This window comes from Eschscholzia californica, unplaced genomic scaffold, assembly GCF_041429995.1.
Source record: "Eschscholzia californica isolate CP2 unplaced genomic scaffold, dmEscCali1.0.p SCAF_4, whole genome shotgun sequence".
In the NCBI taxonomy this organism is placed as follows: domain Eukaryota; kingdom Viridiplantae; phylum Streptophyta; class Magnoliopsida; order Ranunculales; family Papaveraceae; genus Eschscholzia; species Eschscholzia californica.
The window spans coordinates 23,438,942-23,456,485 of NW_028238461.1; the positions used below are offsets into that span (position 1 = coordinate 23,438,942).

At 35.7% G+C, this 17,544-nt stretch overlaps 3 protein-coding genes and 1 long non-coding RNA gene across 4 annotated transcripts; 2 read left to right on the top strand and 2 right to left on the bottom strand.

Moving 5' to 3' along the window:
- The first annotated feature begins 440 nt into the window (after positions 1-440).
- On the top strand, positions 441-1,806 carry LOC147543743 (uncharacterized). Its single transcript, XM_086635500.1, has 3 exons — positions 441-932; positions 1,018-1,246; positions 1,343-1,806. Exons 1-3 carry the CDS (start codon positions 441-443, stop codon positions 1,804-1,806), a joined length of 1,185 nt encoding a protein of 394 aa, XP_086491626.1.
- Positions 1,807-2,158: 352 nt separating this feature from the next.
- On the top strand, positions 2,159-3,132 carry LOC147543744 (uncharacterized). The gene is made up of 3 exons (XM_086637144.1): positions 2,159-2,299; positions 2,378-2,510; positions 2,587-3,132. Exons 1-3 carry the CDS (start codon positions 2,177-2,179, stop codon positions 2,934-2,936), a joined length of 606 nt encoding a protein of 201 aa, XP_086493270.1. The 5' UTR covers positions 2,159-2,176; the 3' UTR covers positions 2,937-3,132.
- A 6,396-nt stretch (positions 3,133-9,528) lies between these two features.
- On the bottom strand, positions 9,529-10,044 carry LOC147543745 (uncharacterized). The gene has a single exon (XM_086635501.1). It carries the CDS (start codon positions 10,042-10,044, stop codon positions 9,529-9,531), a length of 516 nt encoding a protein of 171 aa, XP_086491627.1.
- A 3,137-nt stretch (positions 10,045-13,181) lies between these two features.
- Positions 13,182-14,591, bottom strand: LOC147543746 (uncharacterized). The gene is made up of 2 exons (XR_015223895.1): positions 14,468-14,591; positions 13,182-13,990 (listed from the first exon to the last, which is right to left on the bottom strand). It is a non-coding gene; the product is annotated as an uncharacterized LOC147543746 (long non-coding RNA).
- Positions 14,592-17,544: the final 2,953 nt, after the last annotated feature.

Below are 17,544 nucleotides of genomic sequence, written 5' to 3' on the forward strand. Positions count from 1 at the left end.
GGTTATGATGGTTGGTGTTGAAATCATCTAGTATAAGTTTATATGGCTCTTTATTTAATTTTTAATAAAATAATTATTATCATATTCAAACCAAAAAAATAATTATTTCAAACCAATAAAAATATATTGGGCAAACAATGAAGCAGATAGTTTCAAAACAATTTTGTCTTGTAAAACTAATATTTAAAGTATTTATATATTATACCACAACAGTAATATATTAACAAATTAATTATAATCTTTATTGTTTTAAAACATTTATACATCTCTTTAACTTATGAAATTTTGTACTTTATTTTAGAAAATAAGAAAAATAAAAGAAGTACTATTTATAGTAAGAAGTAGTTTTTCTTTGTAGTATTTTATTTTATTATATAACCAATTAGATATTATACATTGATACATTTTAAATTTGGTATAGTTGTTTGCTACGGTATACAATGCAAACACCACAATTAAGGTTACGCATTGCATGCACAATGATGATTATCATCATATACGCATACTTGAGTAATCGTCGTAGGAGACGTGTTGTTATTGATAGAAGAGCTTACATAAATCGAGACCAAGATAGAAACAACATATTGCAAAGAATTTACTTCGAGAGTGATAGATATTGTCATGAACAACTTCGAATGAACCGAGGACAATTTCAACGCTTATGTGTATGCTTACGGGGTTATGGTTTATCCGACAATCGACATGTAAAGGTCGAAGAACAAGTTGCTATATTCTTAAACACAGTTGGACACGATCAACGTAATCGCAATTCCGTTCTTCAATTTATTCGATCAGGAGAAACTATTAGTCGATATTTCCATATAGTTTTATCAACAGTACTTAGGCTTTACAAAGATGTTGTTAGACCAGCGACAAACGCGAACTCTCCGATGGATGGAAGTCGTCGGCAAACTTGGCATGAGTACTTCAAGGTTAGTCTAGGTTTAATAGTGCTTCGCTCTTTTCTAACTAAATTAAATAAGTACTTTAGTTAATCACATCATGTATATTCTACAGGACGCTGTCGGTGCAATCGATGGTACCCATATCAGAGCAACTGTTCCTATCAAAGACCAACCTAGATATCGTAATAGGAAAGCTTACATTTCTCAGAATGTTCTTGTAGCATGTGGGTTTGACATGAAATTTCATTACGTACTTGCTGGGTGGGAAGGGTCTGCTCATGACGGACGTCTTTTGAGATGTGCAGTCTCTCATTGTGGACGCAAGTTAACAGTTCCCATTGGTATGGAGTTTTAAATAATTATATCAAATGAAATAACTTATTTAGGTAAAAATCTATTATGGTTTTAAAAAACTTAACTACGTTATGTTAGTGTAGGTAAATATTATCTTGCTGATGCTGGATTCCCGCTAGTACCTGGGTTTCTCACACCGTATCGTGGCACACGATATCATCTGCAAGATCATGTTGGTCGTCGACCTCAAAATCCTAAAGAACTGTTTAATTATCGTCATTCATCTTTGCGAAATGTCGTCGAAAGGACTATAGGTCTGTTAAAGAAAAGATTTGCATATTTGAGAAATGCACCATTCCACGATATTGATACACAAGCAAAGATTGTGATCGCATGTTGTGCTTTGCACAACTTCTTACGAGATGGAGATCCTAATGATATAAGTACTGACGAAGATAATGAGAGCGACGACGATGAAATAGGCGAACTAGATGATGTAGACCGATCCGTGCAAGATGAAGAAATTAATATTGTCCCATCACAAATTTGGACAGCAAATAGGGATATAATAGCAGAGGACATGTGGACTGTTTTTTCGAATTTATAGTTATAGTAATTTCCCCGTTCATGTTTAAGTACATTTTTGAACATTTTTTTTCTCATTTTCACAAATAATTATCATATTATTTTCTACATTATGGTTTATCAGACAATTTATATAGTTTTAGATTCTCCAAGTAAATGACATTTTGATTTTTTCTATGCTGATAAAGATGGCTACTGAGTCTGGTCCTGCCAATTCAAACAAAAAGTGTAAGAAGCCTACTGTGACATGGAGCACTATAATGGATGATATTCTAGTAAATACGCTTTATGATTACATTTTGACTGGAAAAAAAAATGGAAATCAAAAAGTAATCGATGAAAGATATAAGAAGACAAGAATCCTTATTACTGTTGAAAATATCAAAGCTCGTATGAAAACATTCAGAAATCATTATATTACCGCGAACAATGCAATCAACTCCAGTGGATTTACCTTTAACAGTGTAACTTTTCGCATTGAGGCGGATGACGATGCATGGAGAGACTATGTAGAGGTACGTATTTCTATTTATACTGTCTTAAAATTTTTATAAACAAAGTTTGACTTTATCTTTCAAATTGCTTATTGTCAGCAACACCCTACAGCAAAAAATTTGCGTACGAAGAGTTTTCCTTATCAAGAAAAATTGGGAGTCATCGTTGGGACAAAACAAGCCACTGGCAGTAGACAAATGGAGGCTGATGATATTTCTCATGAACTACCTGGTTAGTGAATCTTTAGAAATTATCATTTAAATTTTTTAATAAGTTTGTTTGTATGATTAAATTATTTATATTATAGGTGAAAATGGAAATATGGCGTCCATTAATCCAGATGAAGATGAAGGTCTATGCTCTCCAACTTCCGTTAATCGAGATCAATTTATAGCGCCAAAACGTAAACGACGGTCAGAATCTGATGAAACATCTATCTTACTTGCGCAAGCGGCAAACAAACTTGCCGAAGCAGTTCAAGCTCCTTCAGTTCGTGGTGTGGAAGATGCATTGATGGCGATTCCAAACTTGAGTGAACAAGAGGTTGAAGACGCTATGTATATGTTCGGAGAGAAACCCGAACTTACACGTATATTCCTTGATTTTCCTGAATCAAGAAGAGCATCATGGTTAAGGAGAAAGTTAACTAGCGTTTAATCGAGGGTCAAGTAGTTACACTTTTTTGCGAATTGATAAACTCTAGTATGACTCAAATTAGCATTAGTACTACTAATTTAGGAGACTGCATTAATTTTTATATTTTTTAAGTAATTATTAGCATATTAGCTTGATTCGGTGAGGTAGTTTCTATAATTTTTATGGATAATATGATTTATTTTGAAGTTTAATAAAATATTTTAGTTGGTTAACCAAACGTATGAAAAAAGAAAAAAAAAATAAAAAACTTATTATTTCTCTCAGCAAACCAAACAGTGGAAAATTGGGAAAACGAAATTTTTTCTCTTAATGAACCAAACAATAGAAAATATGGAAAATAGTTATAGAGAAAAAAATTCTTCGAGAAAAAGTTTCTCCGAGTAATTTTTTCTCTATTTTTTTTCTTTACCCCAAATTGCTATCAAACACAACCCTTGTCTTTTAGTGAATTCAACGTCATTATGTCACCCTCTAAGTCATCCTCTAAGTCACTCTAGCATCTCCTGTTGTAGAATTATTAATTCCGAAAGTAAAGAGACCTTCATAGGTGATCATAGTACAAGGGAGAGAGATGGGTGATGAGCCCTCAATGCACATCAATATAAGGTTTTCATTCTACCTTCCTCCATATCCGTGCAACTATTAATTTTAGAGATAAGTTAACACTTGAATAGTTTTTTTTTTTTTTTTTTTTTGTTGAAAGACATAAATTTTGGTTGATTAGTGAGAAATCCAATGAGTAAATTAGGATATTAAAAAATATCAGGTGTGGAGTGATTTTTATAACTCATCTTACCCAACTACGGACTCTTAGATATTTTGATACACATGTTAAATATTATGATTTATCCGTCATTTCAATTGCATAAATATTTTATTAACATATTAATATTCATAACATTTTTACGACTAATTTTGAAACAACTTTATGATATTGTCGTTCAACAAAAAAAAACTTTATGATATTGTAACATGTAGTGGGGGTTTGGGTGTGCACTATCGGCGCCCCCCGCCAATAGGGGTTCTCTTTATTAGAGTTCTCATGAAGAAGATAGCTGCACCAAGTCTCATCCAACATCACCACACTGGATCAGACACAAGCTTATGTTGTTTAGTTAGTTGAGGTCGGACCAAACTTGTTAGTCTTTGATGTATTGGATAACAATCACCATTTGGTTGTTATTGTTAGTTACTTTTCTGTTAGAGAATTAGTTATGAGTTTGTTACTCATCTTTTCTCTCTATTTAAACTCATGTAATTCTTTCATTTAGTTTTTAATGAAAATGAGTTCAACTATGGTATCAGAGCTCTGATCCATCGTTTCTCTCTCTAAAATTTCTTCTATCTTCTCCTTTCTTCCTTCATCTTCTTCCTTATTTCTTCTTCCTCTTCTTCCTCTGGTCTTATTCTCTTTCTCTCTCTAAGCGAATTGTTCAATCTTCATCTTCTTCCTCGAATCTTCATACTTCAATTATGGATCATCCTCGAATCACGTCTTTAGCAATTACTTCTATGAGTAATATCATACCAATTAAACTCCAAAGTGACAATTATCTCACCTGGAGATCTTTATTTCTTCCAATTCTCAAGAAATATAAAGTTTTGGATCTGATCGATGGCTCTCGACCTCAACCAGACCAATATCTTGATAGTGAAAGAAGGCAATTAAATCCAGCCTATACTGAATGGCTTGAAGAAGATAACACGTTATTGATTTGGATTAATTCAACCTTATCTGAATCTTTTATTCCATATGTTGTTGGCAATACTTCATCTCTAGAATTATGGCGAAATTTGGAGGATTCTTTTACATCTGCATCTACTGCTCATATCTTTCAACTTCAAGAAAATTTAAGAGATCTGAAGAAAGAAAATGATAAGATGCCTGATTTCCTCACTAAAGTGAAAAGAATCTCTGATTCTTTAGCTGCTGCTGGAAGTCCAGCTTCAAGTGCAGAATTAGTGGTAAGTATTCTAAGAGCCTTACCATTTGATTATGATTCGTTTTCAGCTGCTATTAGATTGAGAAAACCACCAGTTACAATCACAGAACTACAAAATTGGTGATTAGTGAAGAAATTACTATCTCTGAAAGACAAAAGAGATCACTCAACAATGTTAATCAAGTCTTGTTCACAAACCCTCCTCCTTATAATCGATATTCTCAAGGAAGATCAACTAATGCTAATTCTTCAAATCCTAATTGGAATAGATATAAAGGTATGAGAAATTTCAATAATAACTCTCAACATGGAAGAAATTTCTCATCTTCCTCAAATCAGAATCAGAATAAACCTAATCAAGGTCCAAGAAACTATGATGGAGATCGTCCTACATGTCAAATTTGTCATAAGATTGGTCACACAGCAGCTGAATGTTATCATCGAATCAATTTTGCCTATCAAGGTCGGAATCCACCAAATAATATTGCTGCCATGCTTGCATCAGCTAACATATTTGGGGAAAATCCATGGTTTGCTGATACTGGAGCTTCACATCATATTACTCCTGATGTTTCCAATATAGCTTCTTCTTCTTCCTATAAAGGCAAAGAAACTGTTTCAGCAGCCAATGGCCAAGGTATGATTATCACCAATACTGGTAATTCATCTTTTATGACTAAACATAATACTTTCTCTCTCAAGAATGTTTTAGTTGTACCACAAGCATCTCATAATCTCCTTTCAGTAAACAAGTTTACAAAAGATAATCACTGCTCTTTAACTTTTGATCCCTTTCATTACTATGTGAAGGATCTATATTCGAACCAGACACTTTTCCAAGGGCCAGCTAAAGGAGGTCTGTACCCAATTCCTCTCCAAGCTGTGCCTTCTCTCCCAATAAAGTCTCAAGTTCAAGCTTTGAGTGCTCAAGCTACTTCAACTGCTCAAGCTACCTCAACTTCTCTTTGGCATAAGAGACTAGGCCATCCCTCTTTTCAGTCTTTACAAAAGTTGAAGCATTTACTTCCTAATAATTCACTTAGGCCAATCTTCTGCTCAGATTGCCAACTTGGCAGAAGTAAGAAATTACCATTTCAAAATTCGAGTACAGTAGCTAGTTTACCTTTACAACTACTTCATATTGATCTATTGGGACCAGCTCCTGCTCCTTCTAGTAGTGGGTTTCATTATTATGCCAATGTGATAGATGAATTTACCAAGTACTATTGGATTCTTCCATTGAATAATAAATCAGATTTTACTTCTGCTTTTATCTCTTTTCTTACTGGTATTGAGAATCAATTAGGGAATAAAGTTAAGGTTATTAGAACAGATGGTGGTGGAGAGTTTATATCCAATTCTCTTAAGCTGTTTCTACAGGGAAAGGGGATTTCTCATCAGATGACTTGTGCTCACACACCTGAACAGAATGGTGTTGCTGAGTCCAAGCATAGACACCTTTTGGACCTTACTAGAACACTTTTAGTTCAATCAGGTCTCTCTAAGTCCTTCTGGCTAGAAGCTTTGCATACTGCCAATTATCTTGTTAATAGGCTACCATTACAAGTTTTACAATCTGTATCTCCATTGGAGAAACTCTTTTATTCACCACCTGATTATGCCTTCTTGAAAGCTTTTGGATGTGCTTGCTACCCATGGTTGCGACCTTATGTCAAGAATAAGCTTGATCCTAGGAGCAAAGAATGCATCTTCATTGGGTATGCACAGAATCAAAAGGGATATAAGTGTCTTGATGTTCTCACAGGCAAAGTTTATGTCTCTAGGCATGTGACTTTCAATGAATCTCATTTTCCTTTGCTAGCACATCAACCCACATCATCTTCCTCAGTTCCTAAAATTATGACTTCTCCTCATTCTGTCATCTCTAACATTCCACTTACCTCTCCTCCCATCCCTCATATAATTACAACTCCAATGCATCTCCACTTGAACCAACACTCTCAAATTTACCTACAACACCACCTAACTCACCTGTCATTCTATCTTACCTGAGCCCTCAACATCTTCCTTCATTGAACCAGCTGCACCTACCTCACATGCTCAGACTGCATCCACCTTACCTGAGCCAGCTGCACCTATTTCACATGCTCAGACTGCATCCTCTTCTATAGGTTCTACTCATCCAATGCAGACAAGAGCAAAATCTGGTATTCATAAGCCAAAAACATTCTTAGCTGCAACTAAACATCCCATCTCACCCAATATAGCTTCTATTCCCTTGCCCAATACTCCTACTTGTTTCACAAGCTAACAAAGACCCAAATTGGAGAGATGCTATGTTAGCTGAGTTTAAAGCTATAGAGGACCTATAAACCTGGTCTTTAGTTCCTCCACATCCTTCTCAAAACCTAGTAGGGTGCAAGTGGGTATTTAAACTTAAACAAAAGTCAGATGGTAGCATTGAAAGGTACAAAGCTCGACTAGTTGCTAAAGGATTTCATCAAAGAGAAGGTCTTGATTATTTTGAAACCTTTAGTCCAGTAGTAAAACCTGCTACAATCAGAGTACTTCTCACTCTTGCTGTTCAGAATGATTGGTTAATTAAGCAACTTGATGTGAGTAATGCCTTCCTTCATGGTAAGCTAAAGGAAGAGGTTTATATGATGCAACCTCCTGGATTTCAAGACAAATCCAAACCTAATTTTGTGTGCAAACTTCACAAGTCTTTATATGGGTTGAAACAAGCTCCCAGAGCTTGGTATGAGGAACTGGTGGATTCTCTCTTGGCTTTTGGTTTTCGAAAATCTCTCTCAGACACTTCATTATTTGTTTACTCAGAAGGCAGTACTTTGCTCTATGTTTTGGTATATGTAGATGACATTTTGGTAACTGGGAATTCTCAATCAGCTTGTGCTTCTCTTATTTCTGAGCTCGGCTCTCAATTTGCAATGAAAGATTTAGGTTCCCTTCATTATTTCTTAGGTATGGAGGTTGTTCGAGATAGCACTGGTCTGTTTCTCTCCAAACTAAATATGCTTTAGATCTCCTGACTAAAGCTCAAATGGTTGATGCTAAGCCTTGCGCTACTCCATTACCTCATGGTATCAAATTAACTCCTCATGAAGGTGACTTACTTGAAGATCCTACTTATTATAGAAGTTTGGCGGGAGCTCTACACTATTTAACATGGACCAGGCCGGATTTGAGTTACTCAGTCAATTTAGTTTGTCAATTCATGAGTAAACCTACTCATATTCATCTCCAAGCTGTTAAGAGAATATTAAGATACCTCAAGGGCACAATTACTCATGGAATTCAGTTTTCTAAGTCATCTTCTTTACAAATTCAGGGATTTGCTGATGCAGATTGGGCAGGAAGTTCCTCTGATAGCAGGTCTACTTCTGGTTTTGTGATTTATCTAGGCAATAATTCTATTTCATGGTCAGCTAAAAAGTAACCAACTATATCAAGATCATCTACTGAGGCTGAATATAGGTCTCTTGCACATTCGGCTGCTGAGACTCTCTGGATTTGCTCCTTACTTCAAGACCTTCATGTCTTTCTTCCTTCTCCACCCTCACTATGGTGTGATAATGTCTCAGCTTTGGCATTAGCATCAAATCCTGTCTTTCACTCAAAAATTAAGCATTTAGCCTTGGATTTTCATTTTATTCGAGAACACATTGGAAATAAGAGAATCAAAGTGTCCTATGTCTCAACCAAGGATCAACCAGCTGATATTTTTACTAAAGCATTACCTGGACCACAATTTAACCTTCACAGATCCAAGCTTGGCCTTCGATCCAATGGAGTCTTGGCTTAGCTTGAGGAAGGGTATTAGAGTTCTCATGAAGAAGATAGCTGCACCAAGTCTCATCCAACATCACCACATTGGATCAGACACGAGCTTAGGTTGTTTAGTTAGTTGAGGTGTGACCAAACTTGTTAGTCTTTGATGTATTGGATAACAATCACCATTTGGTTGTTATTGTTAGTTACTTTTCTGTTAGAGAATTAGTTATGAGTTTGTTACTCATCTTTTCTCTCTATTTAAACTCATGTAATTCTTTCATTTAGTTTTTAATGAAAATGAGTTCAACTACTCTTCTGTGAATGATTCTGTTCTGTAATACATTCATTGATATTGGTTGCAATGCGTCTATAGAGTGAGCAAACTCTCTTATTTCAGAGACTAATTCTTTTGTATTGTAAAATTCCTTTTGTCGAGGTTTTGAATTTAGAGCTAGAGATTGCTTTATTTTATGCAGAAATACCCATTTGGATAACGTACATTATCTCCATTACTAATCCTTAACTCCGAATCCTAATAAATGAGATATTCATGGTCGAATTCATACTAGATATGAGTAAATGCTTAAAATGTGGGAAGTTAAAATTTACATTTTACATTGACAAATCAAAGAAGCTTTTCAGTATACAAGTATCTAATCTCCTACTCACACTACCACTCGCAGACACATACATAGTTACATACATACAAGTGTGTATTGTGTGTGAGCCTCTGTGGCTCATTAGTATAGAAATAATTACTTCAATTCAATAATCTCTTACCAAAATTTTTTTTGAGCTTTAACATAACAGTATAAAAGACTCTGATTTATAGTTTAGTACCGGACCTCTAGGGGACACTAGTGTTTTTTTTTTTTTTTTGTTGAACTATTCTGTCATTAATAGGAATAAACGTTATTACAATATTTATCAACTAAAATACAAGGAACATTATGCCACATTTTGCTTCTATTCTTCTTTCTCGCCCATTTTGCTAGCTTATCTGCATTCAAGTTGAGATCTCTCCTGGTGTATTTGAATTGCACTATATCAAATTCTCTTCTGCTTTCTCGAATTCTTCGGATATGAATCAACGATTGCCAGTTGACAGAGTGTCTTTTATCATGGATGTTCTTGATTAGATTTAAGTTGTCACTTTCTATGATTATTGATTTGTGATTTTGTTCTTTCGCCCAACGTAGACCTTCTAAGATTGCTATTGCTTCACATTCTTCACTATTTCTTGCCCTCAATGTTTTCACTTGCGCTGCTATGAATTTTGCATCTGCATTATGTGCGATTAAGCTGATTCCCGAATTGGATATTACATTAGTGAAAGATGCATCAACATTAATTTTAATGAAAGGTACTGTTGGCGGTTGCCATTTCCCAGGAGGTTTTTGATTGATTTTCATAGGTTTTTTGTTGGTTTATGGAAATGCCTTAATCATTCTAATGATGTTATCAAGATCATTTATCTCGTGCTAGAAGCAGTGGTCACATCTAACTTTCCATAATATCCAAAGGATGCTAGCAAAATGAATATCGTCATTAGTATAATAAGTTTGGTTATTCTCTTGCCACGAGAAGATCCATTCCGAGATCGAAAAAATATTTTCAGATATAATATTAAAATTAAACCAGACATTTCTAGCTATAGCACAGTGTAATAGTGCATGTTCAATTGTTTCATGGCCCAAATTCTTTTCCGCTTTCTCTATTAATTTTCTAACTTCAATATCGTCCTCCTGAGAGGAACACCATTTAAAGTTTGGTACTATATCCCCAATTCTAAGCCAGGCCTCTGTATTTAGGCAGCTAATTGACTTTTAGTTGTGGAGTTTGTTGAGAATTTGGTTCCTATTGTTTTAATTATAAGCAATTGATAACAAAGTATATAAATTAGTCTTGTACGAGGATTGTCAAATTAACTTTTAAGTTAAGGGTTATTTCTCAAATGGCCCCCAACTTTGTGACCAGTTTCCTGCCTAGTCCCCTATTTTAGCAAATATTCTCATATGGTCCCCTTTTTCCGTTATCTTTAACTGTCCGTTACTCTCACTCCTCCACCTCATTTCCTCTCTCTGCCAAGTCACTCAAAATGCCACATCATCGTCTTCTCCGGTCGGGGTCGCCGGCCGGCGATCTTCAAACATTAAAAAAAAAAAAAATTCCCTCTCTCTCTCTAAAGAAGAAAATATATTTTTTTTCCCTTTCTCTCTCTAGATCTGGTTCACCAGGTCTGATTCGAATCAGACCTGAACAGACCTTCAATCAATCGAATCTGTTCAGAGAGGGTCTGTTCGACTGAAACAGACCTTCAATGAATCAGACGAACAGACCTTCATTGAAGGTATGTTCGTCTGAACAGACCCTCTCTGAACAGACCCTCTCTGAACAGACCTTCAATGAGGGTCTGTTCGACTGAAACAGACCTTCATTGAAGGTGTGTTTCAGTCGAACAGACCCTCAATGAAGGTCATGGTGAACCAGATCTAGAGAGAGAAAGGGATTTTTTTTTTTTATTTTAGAGAGAGAGGGAAAAAAAAAATTTATGTTTGAAGGTCGTCGGCCGGAAATTTGGCCGGCCGGCGACCCCTGCCGGAGAACACGATGATGTGGCATTTTGAGTGACTTGGCAGAGAGAGGAAATGAGGTGGAGGAGTGAGAGTAACGGACAGTTAAAGATAACGGAAAAAAGGGGTCATATGGAAATATTTGCTAAAGTAGGGGGCTACGCAGGAAGCTGGTCACAAAGTTGGGGGCCATTTGAGAAATAACCCTTAAGTTAATTGGTGTTGTCAAAAGATTGTTCTTGTTTATCTAGCAAAACTTTAACATATGCTATTTTAGAGAAAAGAAGATTAGGTAGGATACAGGAAGTACCAAACTCAGGTGGTTCTTCAACAAAAAAAAACTCAGGTGGTTCAAATTGGGTTATTTTCCAAACGACCATGGATTCATCATGCATTGCCTCCTAGTTTAATGAAAAATGTCAGAATGGCTTCTATTTTTTTTTCTGTCCGTTAATGTTGACATTTCTAATCTTATTTTGTCGATATGTGTAGTCAACAATATTTCTAATCCCACCCCATTATTTCCTTCCTTTGATCCTCAAGAACATGTGGAGTTGGTCGTCTATGGAAAAATTGTGCAATGCTTGCTTGAAGAAGTTGATCTAGCTTCACCCCCACCCCGACTGTAATGGCAAATCCGGTGGTGGTACCTAAGTGTTATGCGAGTGTAAGTTAAGCTTCGTGAATTTTGATAAAAGAAATACAGATAACCATAAAATGGCTAGTCTTTCTCTATTTCTGAAAATGGCTTGTAAGTTACTGAATGATCTTTCTTTATAAATTTTAAATGAATTATTTAGACCAGGATTTCAAGTCATTCAAAACTCGTTATTTCTTTTCGTGAATTTATCAATTCTTGTTGTAGATGTTTGTCTGTATCATGTCGAGAGCTCTTCATAACCGAACGAATTATTTCTAAAGAGAGCATCAAATTTTAAACTGTAAAATTCAAGCTTTCTTTTCCTTTATCTCAACTCATCACTAGACAATGAGGATTCTATTACTCCTTATGTCGATATCAACTTTTCTGGCTTATAATGGATTTTACTCTTCAACTCCATCATAAAGAAAGATGAACATCTCGACGAAGATAAGATAGCTTTGACGTATGATCAATATGGTTATTCTAAGGAACGAATATTTTGACAGTTATGGTCATTTTAAGAACCCCAAATGGAGATCATGAACATTATAAACCACCTACAGTTGATGAAAATGATGTTGTGGTGTTGGGAGAAGAAAATTAATTTCTAGATAGAGAAAGAATGGAAAGTAAGGAAAGAACGGGATGAGGATTATAAATGTCGCTGATAACATATAAGGGCAAAATGGGATAAGATATGTTAAAGTTAACGAACTGTGGATGGAAAAGAAAAAATGAGCCATTTGGGTATTTTCAGTAAACTATGGGGCCAAACAGGAATCCAGTCACAAACTAAGGGGACATTTGGGAAATAACCTTTCTTAATTGGATCTAACACCACCACGTGTTTCTATTGCAGCCCTTCGGCATGTGGTTCATCCATATCAAGAAGATCCATCACTTAAACATCTCTCCTATAGGTCCATCTCTTCACAAGACCATTTTGCCTCATCATGACCTAGTGCAGAAAAGAAGCATTTCTGCTAGCTTTCCGGTTGGAAGATTACAATCACAATTGGGATGCTATTTCAGCAAACACTGTATGCCTAAGGTGGTATTTGTTTTTCGTTCATTGTCTAAATCTGACTCATCAAACTCAAATAACCCAAAATGATCCAAACCATCCATTTGGATAACATATCACAATCCCTAAATCTAACCTCTGATGTTTGAGTTAATTCAAACCTCTGAGTCAGTTGTCGGATGTGGCTTAGAAAAAATAGTACCTGAGGTTCGGGTTGTCTTAGCTCCCACCTTTACTTGTTCTTTCATATCCAGTTTTTCTGTTTCACTTCAGTACATTCATTGTTCGAAAAATTAATTAAATGATTCATAACTCAAATCAGATTTTGTAGTATTAACTCTTAAAACAATAAAGTTACATAAAATTTTAAGCAAACCAATCGGACAAAGTCTCAACCAAGCAAAAATGGAAATTTGAAACTGGAATGAAGAATTATACTTAACTGAGATAATTCAAATCTAAAATGCGGGCTAACATCCGAAACAGCAAGAACAATCAAAAGGACAAAGAGGAGTATATCCAGGTCTCGACTTTCCAAACCCTATTTCTTCTTCTGTGTAGACAGTCAGCCCATCTTCTGTTTTCTTTCTTGGTCGAGAAGGTGGGTTTACAAACTTATCTCTCTCAGAATCCCTACTTGTTTTCTTCTTCTTCTTCTTATTCAATTCCTCAAGTTTCAAACGTTCATTTTCTGCTGCTGCTGCTGCTGCTGTTTCTATCTCTTCTTTCTTCCTCTTCTTCCCAACTAAGAAAATCTCGTCAATCTCATTGTTAGGTTTTTTCTTTTCTGGAATGGGTTTTTTCTGATTTCCTTTAGGAGTTTCTTTCTCATCTACTATTTGTTTCTTATTCTTGTTCTTTATCTCATCGATCTCATTGCTCGGTTTTTTCTTTTCCGGATTGGATTTCTTACAGTTTTCCTTACGAGTATCTTTCTTATCTACTACTTGAATCTTGCTCTTGTTCTTACTAGAAAAAATATCATCAATCTCACTACCTAATTTTTTCTGACCTAAATTACGATTTTTTTGTTCACCATTTTCTGCAGCAACAACAGTTGGCTGCTTTCTCTTCTTCTTCTCAACAGAACCTTGCTTGAGCATTGATGAAACAGAGAACTGCAAATATTCCCTACAGTAAGACTTCAAATAGTAGGTAAGGTATAAGAGAATTAGAGAAAGACTGGCAAAACCCTAGACAGGGAGAGACAGCGAGAGGGTAAAGGTAGTAAATTCCAATTCCGTCGAAACTCCTACACTTCTGCTTAATCAAATGAACTCATCTTTGTTCAATATCACATAAAGTAGGGCAGAATGGCATATGAAAAATTAAATCTTGCGGAAAAAACGATATTTTTATGGAGATTAAATTAGGGTTTCAAAGACTGAAAAGTAAGAGTCTATGTTGCAATACACATCAAGAATCATTTTTTCTGTACGAGATATCTGATAAAAGCTAAGAGAAAACTAGGGTTTTAAACAAGAGAAACTCCTGATATACGAATTAAACAAATAAATTCTAGAAATTAGTAGGATTTAGAACAAGAAAATGGAAGAGGAAATCAAGATACTAGGTTTTCAATAGCAAGATCTTACCTTTACAGTTGGAGTAACTTCGTTAAGTTCAATTTCCTCGTCTTTGCATTGCACCTCTCCCTCTCTCAGGTCTCCAGCTTAAACCCTAATTTTCTCCCCCAACTTCATATATACTCTTTGCCCTAAATGTCGTGACCCGATTACCAATTAAGAACATTCTCAACCCGAACCCGTATTTTGAAACCCGTATCCCACAAACTTCACGGCAGTGTACATTAGTTAGATGTAGATCCATGTAACATAAAACTAACAATGGGCTTTGGGTATTTCAACAACAAAAAAACGATAGGCTTTGGGTCCAAAATAGTCCAAAAAATAAATAAAATGTAAATCTAGTTCAAAAAGTAAGTCTTACTTAATCTTCAAACTAACCTTCTATATATAATGCCTTTCATTTCCAGGTATGTTTGATTAGAGGTTTCCTAGAGAATATAGAACAGTTTCTCTAAAAAATTAGATTTTTTAAGATGTTTAGGGAATCTTAAATTTTTCATTCACGTTGACAAAAAAATTCCAAATTTTCCACAAAATAAGGGAAAGTCATAACCTTATCCCCCTCAAAGAATATGTTTCCCACGTCCCTCTTTCCGACCTTCCATATTTCTCCATCTTCATTTCTCTATAAAACGAACTTTACCTGAGATTTTCATAACTCTTCTCCAATCGATATTTGCAAAAACTCTTCTTCAACCCCGAGATTTGTATAAAGAACAATTTCATCAAAAAATATCTCTATCTCTCCCACTTCACCTTATAGTTTCCGATCTTCTCTCCCTCGATTGATTATTTTCACCCACTACACTATCTTCTTCAACTGACTAATGTAATGATTTTAACAAAATTATATTTGCTTTCACTAGCTCTCTCTAAATAGTTGCTAAATAAGAGCAGAAGATTGAAGAACATAAAAGCAAAACCAAGATAAGTTGAGTTCTAGCATCTCGATTAATTTGTCATAAATAAATTTCATAATAGTGCAGAAGATCAGAACAAATAGAAAAATTCATAAACAATGGAAATTCATAATAGTGTAGAAGATCAGAACAAATAGAAAAATTGTAACACTTAGCACCTGTGAACAAAATATAATAGTCCACACTGCTTCAACAACAGGAATGTAGGATCAACTTGTAATGCAACAAAAAATTGGAACCAACCAAGTACCTGCAAGTTCAAATGTTCCAAAAGTAAGAATAAAGAACGAATATCATAGTGTAATACATGAGAACAAATAGAAAAATAGAGATACTTAGAACCTATCAAGGATTTGTCGTCGGGCCACTTGTGGAAGCGGGAGAAGGAGAAGGCAAGTTAGCAAGACAATCATCTTCTAATGGATCGAATGGGTTAAGAATGTGCTGAAAGGTAGCATGCCGCCAATCCTTCATGACAATACACACTTCCACCATTTCTGAAGTTAAACAACTACGATAATCACCAACCACTCGTTTTCCCATCGAAAACGCCGACTCTGAAGCCATAGTTGAAACAGGTACAGAAAATATATCTCGAGCAATGGAAGAAAGTATTGAATACCTCTCCTCGTTGTCTTTCCACCACACAAGCACATCAAATTTACTATTGTCAGGAATATAGGGCTTGTAGGGTTATGGAGTCACTTACTAGTGTTGTATGCGGTTTACTTTGACATCCAATGTCAAACACTAGTATTCCCAAGATCATCATGCATAAGCTAATAATCAACTAAGAGTTAGAGATTTACCTTAATCGCTAGTTTTCCCTCGAACCTTTCCAATCACTTTGAAGAAGACCAAGAGCTTCAATTGTAGCTCATCTACTTGGGACACTGAATGGTCTACTTAATCTCCTACCTTATATGTTAGCTATAACAACAATGGTAGTTTGATAAGAAGAACTCCTTCTTCTTTAATTGACTAGTTGACAGCTTTTGGGAATTAGCTCACTTTCTCTTCTCTACTTGATGTGGTAGAGTAAGAAAGCTCTTAGAGAAATTTCACACCTTATTCAAGTCCCTAAGAGACCTTATATAGAGTTCTAAGTTAGAGTCCAACCCTAATTAGATTCCTAAAAGGTCCCTTTTGAATAAGATTAAGGAAATAGTTAAAAATGGAAACAACTAGTTTTTATTTCTTGATTCCCTTGATGTATGGACGTCCAAACCATGCCCAAAAAAGTAGATTTGACCTACCCATTAGGGGAACCATCCACCCAAAGATGGGACCAATCCGAGCCCAAAAAGTCGTCTTTTTGCTCCCGACCCAAACCCCCTCTTTCGGGCTTTTTTTGCTATCTTTGCCCAAACTTCTTTTAGGCCTATGAGACATATTTATGGGACTCTCTCATGAATATATATCTCATTCCCACTAGTCATACCATTCGATCAAGTACCCATTCTTATGTGTAACCCGATGTAGGATCTGGTCGAAGTTAACCGCGAATTACTTCGTAATTCGACGATCGTAGTTGGTTTCTAGCTAAACATTACGATCCCTAAATCAACCGGATTTGATGATCTTCTTCATCAATTTTCCTATCCGACAAATTGCTCGCATTGCAATCTTGGTCGAAGGACATCTATTTCCTAAAGGAATATCCTCCAGACTCCCACTTGTACTTAAAACAAGTGTAATGCTCGATTCTCGTGTCAATTTGTATCTCATCTGATACGTCATGTCTTTCAGACTTCCTTGATCCCGGGTACCACTGTCAAAGACAAATGATTAACTTTTAATCCATTTGAGCGCTGCCACGCATTTTCAATTGCTACTCATCAAGCGGCCTTGAGACACGTTTTCCTAATGTAATTAGGATGACACAATCCATTCTTGTGCTCCCAATCAACTTCATGTCTATCCTGTCATTCCCAGTATCCGCTTTTATAACCTCCCTTTACGGCACGACGTTTGACGGAACCAAAGTCGGACATTCCTTACATAAGACGAGTGAAACACTCATGTTTTGAGAAATCTTTCTAATCTTGTCAATGAGAAGCGTTTTGACGTTCATCACGATTGATGTGCTTCTCATTTTGAGGGTTATCCATTGTATATTCCCAATAGTACACCCACGTATTCGATTCGAATACCCTATTCCTA

Excerpts from the sequence above, each read along its gene's own strand:
- LOC147543743 (XM_086635500.1), top strand. The coding sequence starts at position 441 with ATGCAAACACCACAATTAAGGTTACGCATTGCATGCACAATGATGATT. Across the intron at positions 933-1,017 it reads CTTGGCATGAGTACTTCAAG|GACGCTGTCGGTGCAATCGA; the intron begins GTTAGTCTAGGT and ends TATATTCTACAG. Across the intron at positions 1,247-1,342 it reads CAAGTTAACAGTTCCCATTG|GTAAATATTATCTTGCTGAT; the intron begins GTATGGAGTTTT and ends ATGTTAGTGTAG.
- LOC147543744 (XM_086637144.1), top strand. The coding sequence starts at position 2,177 with ATGAAAACATTCAGAAATCATTATATTACCGCGAACAATGCAATCAAC. Across the intron at positions 2,300-2,377 it reads CATGGAGAGACTATGTAGAG|CAACACCCTACAGCAAAAAA; the intron begins GTACGTATTTCT and ends GCTTATTGTCAG. Across the intron at positions 2,511-2,586 it reads TATTTCTCATGAACTACCTG|GTGAAAATGGAAATATGGCG; the intron begins GTTAGTGAATCT and ends TTTATATTATAG.
- LOC147543745 (XM_086635501.1), bottom strand. The coding sequence starts at position 10,044 with ATGAAAATCAATCAAAAACCTCCTGGGAAATGGCAACCGCCAACAGTA.